Source organism: Halyomorpha halys, unplaced genomic scaffold (assembly GCF_000696795.3).
Source record: "Halyomorpha halys isolate HHAL.00 unplaced genomic scaffold, Hhal_1.1 Scaffold30.1, whole genome shotgun sequence".
NCBI lineage: Eukaryota > Metazoa > Arthropoda > Insecta > Hemiptera > Pentatomidae > Halyomorpha > Halyomorpha halys.
The window spans coordinates 542750-551847 of NW_027110126.1; the positions used below are offsets into that span (position 1 = coordinate 542750).

General features: G+C 29.8%; 1 protein-coding gene across 2 annotated transcripts in view; it reads left to right on the forward strand.

The window, feature by feature from the left end:
• The window catches only part of grnd (grindelwald), a 121536-nt gene that overhangs the window by 95417 nt on the left and 17021 nt on the right, over nucleotides 1–9098 (forward strand). For both annotated transcript variants that reach the window (XM_014427435.3, XM_067048195.1), the window contains exon 2: nucleotides 6231–6439. In XM_014427435.3, coding sequence (XP_014282921.1) covers nucleotides 6231–6439 — 209 coding nt within the window. The remainder of the gene's footprint in view (nucleotides 1–6230; nucleotides 6440–9098) is intronic.

A 9098-nucleotide genomic window follows, 5' to 3' on the forward strand; every position in this document is an offset into this window, starting at 1 on the left:
AAGAAAAGAAATTGTTTGGGAAGAGTTACTCCACAATCATACGGATAATAGTTTCATAAACTATGAATGAGGTTTAATTTTATAGATGAAGCAAGGGATTGGAATCCTGGATTATTTTTTTTGTATCGACCGCGATGGGATAGCGGAAGTGTCACACTAGCCTATTTTGTTCTAGATAATATCACATTTTACATTTTCAAAAAGATTAATTGACTTCCTCTTTCTTAATTTAGTAGGAAGTCCATTTACATCCATGAATATATTATATAGATGAGCAGCAAATCTTAGCAGTTTATATTTTTATTAAAATCTTATAATTTAGTCAGAAACAAAAAAGTTTTTTTTAACTAATTAAAAGAGTTTATTGTTACCTCGTTTTTTATTGTTACTTCTATTTTACTTAGGTGAGCTCCAAGGGAAATCAACAAACACACTTTAAACAAAAACACCTTTTTATTGTAAATACAAGAAAATAAAATCATGATAAAAATAAACATGCTTCCTTATACATGAAAGTAACCTAACCTAAGAAACAAATATGAACTAATATATTAATAACTACTATAGTGCGTGCACGATTAATCAAGGAAAAATTATGTATTATTTACAAAAATCAAATGAAACACTACCTTAACTGTCCATGCTTTACTAGTAATGTTTTTAATAAACCTGGCCAGGAATAAATAAAGCGGTTAGTCTACTTCATGCAGCTGCCCACGTCGGTTTCTCATTGATGTTGGTGCTGTATAATATGATTATACTTTTTTTGTAAAGACTGGTGCACTGAGGTAACCTAATCATTAGCACGTGGTACTCATACTATTTTACAGGGACAACCTCAGCGCTACCTGTCGAAAAGTTATCGTTGCAACAGCTAGGTTTGAGACACCTGTTATTATCTAAGATCGGTAGGCGCCCCCCGCAACTAGTTCAATGATAATACAGTTCAAAGCTCAATAGGATATTTGAGATAAATTTTTAATTTAATTAATTCATTAATGGTTCAATATTGATTTATGGCACATATTTGAAAATACACAAACATCAGAAAACAATATATTTTTAATTTTATAAAAAATAATTCGTATTCTAGAATTAATATTTCTTTACTAATATACCTTGTTGATTCTCAATTAACGAAACCTGAAATCCGCGCTGTTCCTGTGAGGGAAGTCGTTAGGTTAAAACAATACTGTTAATGATTAATTCCAAAGTATGGCACATATTTGAAAATACACAAACATCAGAAAACAATATATTTTTAATTTTATAAAAAATAATTCGTATTCTAGAATTAATATTTCTTTCCTAATATACTTTGTTGATTATCAATACAAACACTCAATATACGTTCCATCTCAATTAACGAAACCTGAAATCCGCGTTGTTCCATTGAGGAAAGCCATTAGGTTAAACGATATTACTAATGATTAATTCCAAAGTGATTTACGTACTTTTTGATTTATCAAACTATCTATTTATCCTTTTCCCGGCATATCTGCTTAATCCTTATTTTTGGTTAAATCAAAATGTAAATAAACCACTTCCTCTCCTCCTGCATGCATTCCGGGCAAATCCCGATTTTTGAATTTATTTTTTAGGTACTAAATCTCTAACCCCTCATATATTTCGTCATAATAGGATTGTCTAGCTACTCTTCCCAAGGAAATAAAATATTTTAAAACTCGCTCTAGGTCATTTTTTTTTTGTTCTTTCTTATACCATTTCTCGATATTGGCCTTTTCTTGAAATTGTGATCGATTATAGGCACATAAAAGAGTTAAATTTAAGTAGTTTGCAAAGTTTGTACAATAATTCTAGTTAAATATTAAAATTTGAGCATTTTTAATTATGTTTCTGAAAGTTATCAACCTTTTTCAATTTTCCAAATTTCTTTTCTTTGTCTTTTTATGGGTTTTTTTGGCAATCCATTGTAAATAATTTTCTCTGCTCACATTAGGCTATAGCTCCACACTACCTTCTCTTCACAAAACTATCATCAAACTGTTGAACGCAAGTGTTAATGATTTTAAGAGGAAAAACATAACTGCAACTATGTCTCATCTTTTTTGTGAAAGTTTTTACATGTGTTGAAGCAATCCCAAAATTATTCCTCTTATAAGAATTATTTTGTTAGTCAAGAAAAACACAATTCTTATCTTCTTTTTTTTTAATTAAATTTTTTGTAGATCCTAAATAAACATCATCTTTCCAAACGTCACCCCAAGAATGAGAGGTTCTGTCGATTGCTTGAGGTTGTGGCGTAGGAATCAAGACCCAAAGCACTTTTTTCCCTTTCAAAAAATACCCTGTCCAGGGATCTCAAAGCAGTAAACATAAATAATTTATCTTTACCGTCAATTCAGTAGTTCTGTATATAATTTATATGTAATACTTTTACCAATAAATTTATGTGAAATTATTTTACGGGTCAACACATGAGTTCAGAGATAAAATGAAGCATAGCGGTTCGGTATTGCCTTATTCATTTTCTTTAATATGATAAATTTAAAGAAACATTTTCATGTTAAGTGGTATTCCTACGTGCTATTATTTTTTTTATAATTTAATTTTAATCTTGATTTAAAAAAGAGACACAGGAGATTTGTGTTCACAGATAATTGAATATAAATTTCTTCATCAGTTCAGTTCTGAGCTATCTATTGGATGGAAAAAAAAAAATTAAAAATGTATCACTCTACCGCTGAGCAATAATTTAATTTTTCCTAATATGTTTTTGTAAATTTTATCATCTTCATTGCCAAGATGCGCTATTTCTATGAGGGAAGTCGTCATGTTAATCTATGTAATCAATGTTTTATTCCAAAATTGCGTATATTTTGATTTTTCAAAAGGTCTAGAACAAGAGCAGTTATCTCACCCCAATTTTGGGTTACTTTAATGAAAACTATCTATAATTAATAGTCAAAATTGATGAGTCTGCCAAGTATAGGTAGGGGAAATAAAAAATGGCGGCTGTTTCAAAGCGATAAAAAAATTTAATTCTTCATTCGGGGATCTATATCTTAAAAACTACCAACAACACTAGAAAACCTAAGAGTACGTCTTTTAAAGAAGAGTAAATTTGCCAAAATAAGAGCCCTAATAAAGTTATTTACGTCCAATAATTCTCGAGATATGGCTTTTTAAAAAGCAACATTTCATAAAAATGTTGTATGGGACGTACTGAAAGATCAGTAGTTAGCGACTTTATTTTGAAAAATCTATATCTCAAAAACCATTTGACGTACAGATGTCTATTAGCACTAAAATTAAAGCTAGTTTAATGAGCTATAATGTAGTTTATGATGTTTATCTTCTATTATATTTATGTACTATAAATTGTTTTATTGTTGTTCCGACAAATTTTCATTTGCCAAATTTATATTCATATGTGAATATAAGGAAATAATAAGGAAATGAAGCTTTTCATAAATCAAATTTCTTGTCCGCACAACTGTAAATCAATTTATTTTAGCAAATATCATGAAAACTACTCTACCTACGAAGGTAAAGTTCATAAACTTCTTTATAGTCCATTAAACTAGGTTCCTGAGATATAGGTTTCTCAAAATAAATTAACTAACTACTAATCTTTCAGTAGATTTTTAAGAAATTTTGCTGTTTAAAAAGCTATATCTCGAGAACTATTATACGTAAATAACTCTTTTAGGACTAATATTTCAGCAAATTTACTCTTCTTTAAATAATGTTCCCTTAGATTTTCTAGTGTTGTTGGTAGTTTTTAAGATATAGAGCTCCGAATGTACTAATCCATTAATCCTCGCGTCTGCATATTTGCTTCTTCCTTATTTTTGGATAAATGAAAATTTATATAAACCGCATTCCCTCCTCGAAGCCGGAAAATTCCCGATTTTCAAACGCATTTTAAGGTACTGAATCCAATCTCTCACATATTTTGTCATAAGACGATTGTCTAGAAATTCTCTCTAAGCCAACCGATTTTTAGAAAACGTTCTATGCCTTTTTTACACCATTTTTATAAGTTTAGCAATTTTTTTTTATCAACACCTAATTTTCTGAAAAAATGTCAAAATTTTTGCATGTTGATATTGGCAAAAAAATGTCTCAATTTAAGTTTTGGCGCATGTTCATACAATTATTATAATTGAATATCAGATCAGAAAGTGGGTATTTCAGTAGTTAATCTTTTTTTTGTGCGTGTTTTTAAGCGCTTTTATCCTTAATCAATTTTTCACTGAAACTGTAAATTATGCTCATTTTTGTTAATTATTTCTAATAAACTAATTAAACTTTTTTTCTCAAAGACTATTTAGCCAATTTCTTTTTTTATTCAGCAATCAAGTCATTTTTTAATCCATATTAACTTTTGGATCACGATATAATTACCTTCCTTTTGTTTCAAAATGGCGGATGATTAGTGGTTTTATACCGTAATAAAGGAATATTCAATCCAGATATTTTTTTTGTTAAAAATTCAAACTGTTTGAGGCCCTTACATATACGTCAATATTTACAAATAATAGAAATAATAACACATTATGTTAAAATATGGAGATTTATTTCTAAATATGATTGTTAATGAAATAGCCGTATGAAAGTAATTTTTCCAGTATTATGTTTATTATTTAATAATAATCATTATTAATTTGTGGATATTTAGTAATAAACACATTTTATAGATACAAAAATTTGAAAAATAAAATAATAATATCTTTAGGCTTTTTTTGCTTTACACACTGCTTTAAAATCATCGTCAATTTATATTAATTTTATAAATTAACAATTACACTAATGTTCTTTATCTTGTTTTATAGTTATTGTTAAATTCACAAATTAAAAAAAACAAAACTTAATTGTGAATTTGATAATAATGACTAAAATCATTAATTAGAAAATTTAATGACAGAATAATGGCCGGACCAGAGGAGTTAAATGAATTATATAAAAGAAGATTGTTGAATAGATGAAGGATAGTAATATTCCTCAAATTATAAATTATTGTGAAATGCAGAACTCTAAAGTATGTTACAAAAATGCATAATAGAAATTGTGACATTTTTTAAAATAATATTTTTTCAATTAATCTCGAGGTTTCTTGTTATTCTTTAAAAGTAAATTATAACGTTAATGTAATGTCTGCGATAAAAAAAAAAAAAGAAGAAGAAGAAGAAGAGAAGTAAAATATCAAAATATGTTTAATGTTATAAAAGATGTTTTAGCATTAGAAACATAGTCCTGGAACATGACTTCCAGTCTAAAACTTGATACTATCACACAAATTAGTCGAAAATTATCATCACGATACAATCACACTATTTAGTAGAATATTATCTCCTAACTTGCTAAAATATTGCTTAAAAAATCAAAATAAAAATCATGAAGATAGAAATACAAAAATTATTTGTTACTCCCCAAGTTTAATTTTATCTTTTTGGTTTACTCTCAATATTTGAGGCTAATATAATCTAGAATAAAAAAGAAAGATATCAAAATATGTTTCATATTACAAAAAAATGTTTTATCTTTAGAAATAATAGTCTTGGTCTAATGCTAAAGAAACTTGATAAAATTTCTAGAAAATTTGTCACCTTATTTGCAGGCACATTATTACAAAAGCTTGAGGTAAGCGAGAATTCCAAATATAGTCCAGAGAAATAAAAATGTTAATAATCACTGTCGGTATCAATTTTACACTACCTCTTTGCTCACGCCACCAGAAGATCCTATAACCCCACACTTCCTTTCCGTCACAAACTTAGAGAAGTATAATGGAGGAAGTAAGCTGGCAGGAAAAGTGAAGCTAGAAAGGCGGGCTTTATTTTGCACCAGGGGTGTGGCATATTTGTTAAAAAAATCTTAGGAATGACTAGTCGAGGCCCAATGCAGTGTTGTATCATATAATTTATGGAGGGAGCGCTAAGCATTCCGTAAAGTGAATGTTTTTTTTTTATATATGGAAGGAAAAAGGAAGATAAGGCGGCCATAATTGAGATGGACAGAAGAGGTTCAAGCCGATGTAGAGAAATATCTGGAAACAAGAGGTTGGTAGATCCTTGGGGAAGATAAAAAGAAATGTTGATGATGTTTAGTGATGAATCTGGATGCCATTTTGTTTCACTTGTTTTTTTATTGATATAACTCCGTCGTTCCTACCTTCCTGCTTTTCTTCCTACTAGTATTGTGGTTAACCTAATCATGCCGTGTTATTTAATTCATCATTAAATGAAGTTTTGTTTTGATGACAGGTGGTGGCTGGTGTGGCTCCTGCCGACAGCAGTCATGTCGGACGGCCTCATCTTGGTGAAGCATTGCGGGGAGATCACCTGCGACAAGTACCAGTACTGCTCGGACAACACCTGCCGCAACTGTTCCTTCCCCTGCACCCCCTCCATCGGGAACAAGTCCGGCCAAGGCTCCAACTTCGACCGGGAGCTCTGCGAGAAGCAATGTCAAGGTATGTGTTATTAAATTTTGTTTGAGAAGGAAAAATGGGAGTGAGTGAAACATTTGTATTGATTGTACAGACCGAAATGGATTGTAAAAAGAAACTGTAGTGGTGAAAAAAATTGTTTATTATATCCTATTATTGTATATCTTTTTTTATGATTATACCATGATTATGTAATGTAAATATGTCCGATTACGGATTGAGAAGTATGCTGTGTGAGATAGCAACCTAATGTATTTAGGCAGCATAGATAAATAAAGTATTTCTCTCTCTCTCTAAGAGGTAAGAGAAGGGTAATTAATTTGGCTATTTTGTTTGGGCTTATCCATACTTGGCTGGTAAAAGGGCGGATCTCTTATTGTTCTAACATAAAGCTCTCATTGGCTTTTCATATCTAGGTTTTTGTAGATTTGGTCGCCAAACTTAAGATTTTTATAATATTCTTTGGTGGAGTTTAAGGATTTGGTGGGACGCACCAAAATTAGTACAATTTACTTTTTAATTTTCTGCAGAGAATGAATAGTCTCGAAGATTAAAGTTCATTCATTATAGGGTACAAGGGTACTTTGTGTTTCTGAAAAAAAAAAATATATATATATTTTTTTTTTTTTTTAAACTTTTATTCGAATAATACATTGTGCCACACTCAAGGAAAATAGGCATACCGGATGTAAGTACACAATCATACCATAATACATACTAACTTAATTGAATAATAAGGAAAATAAAATTCGAATAAAAAATTAAATTTATATATAAGAAGATGGTCAGCAGGGTTGCGGTCACAAAGAGAAACAAAAATAGTTTACAACTATTTATTTTCCGACGTTTCGCCCCACTTTGAAGGGCTTCATCAGGGCTAATTTTTTTACGATTAACTATATATACATTTATATAATATAATGCAATATCTACGGAGCTCTAAAAAAGACACATTTTTTTGTATCTTTTTAGTTCGGTGAAACGTCAGAAAATAAATAGTTGTAAACTATTTTTGTTTTTCTTTTGACCACAGCCCTGACCATCTTCTTACATATATATTTTTACGGTCAACTATATATACATATAAAAAAAATAATTTGAGTTAACGAGTTTTACCATACTAAAACATTTATCCTACAATTAAATGAATAACATTGAATTAACTTGATTGACAATTGAACATTGAGTGACTAACGTTGTAAATTCGGTCCTGATATAAGATTGAAATTGAAAAATTTACTTCACCAATAAATTTACAATGACAAACTTCGGTAGCATGACTGTTTTAAATTAAAAATCCTTCGAAAAGATGTAGATCTTCAAAATATTTTTTTTTTTTAAATATGGTAGTCCAATGAATAATTTCTTGAATGTTCAACTGTTGCATAAAAGTATAATTTAAAAAAATATATATGTATGTATGTATGTTTAATGTTTAGGTAAACTGTACGTTAAAGATATTTAAGGGAGATTAGTGGAAAGATGTTTGTAGACAGCTATTGGCAGTGTCGTTATTGAACCTTCTTGTCCGCTTAGCGTTTATAATTACTATTTTTCTTAATATCTGAAATATTAAATAGATTTTCTAAAGTCTCTGAGCCTTGCCATGCTACGCATTTATTAAACAATCGTGTTCAACCCAAGCTTCAGGGTGCTTAGATATTATCATTAAAAACATTTTTTAAGGCAAAACTATGTATGGCGAAAGTGAATTAAATTATATGTTGTGATGATTCATTAATTTTAAATTAGATCTTGAACATTTGAAATTTTTCTGTATTGTAATATATAAATACAATCTTAAGGAATACCTCCACCTTATGTCTTTTTTTTCGTGAATGTATATTTTTTATAATGAGGTGTAGATAGTTGACCGTAGATTAATGATTGGAGAAGTTTGTCGGGGGGTGCGTTCAGCAAAGAACAACATAAATAAACAAATCCGTGGCATAAAATAAATAAATATGGTTTTGTTTATTTATGTTGTTCTTTGCTGACCGCACCCCCCCGACAAACTTCTCCAAGTATATTTTTTATCTTTTTCACTACTTTTTCAAACTAGTTTCTGGCTGTGAAAAGATTATCAGGTACTACCAAGAAAAATAAAACAAATCGCTCAGGCCGGAATCGAACTAAGGTTGCTAAGTTTTAGATTGTGAAATTTCTCTAAAGATAATTTAGATTTAGTTTCCTTCTAACGTTATACTCTCCGACTTAATTCTCTTGCTTTAAAATTATATCATAATGAGAGAATAATTTGGAAAATTTCTCTTAAGCAAAGTTTTTTTTTTTCCTTTATTGTCTGCTGTTGTCATTAAGAACTACAGTCCTCATTCTTGTTAGTATTGGATTACCTATTGCTTCCGTTCGTCCGTTTCCGAGTTTTTTCTCCTCATTACCGAATAGCGTTTCCTTCCTGAGTGAAGTATTCACCTCCATCTATGCAGTTTAACAACTTGCTGCAGTTAGAGCGACTTTAATGTATGTGGGAAAAGATTGGCATCTCCTTCCATTCACATCGAGCTATGATTGACCTTTTTCCCAGCAACATTAGTTGGGTAGCCGGTTAATTTGAATAATCTTTATCAAATATCTTCTTTTTTTTTCAACTATTTTTAAAGTACTTAATAACTCGAATGAATTTACTAACCTCGTCATTTTTTTTATACGATTTTTAATGTAT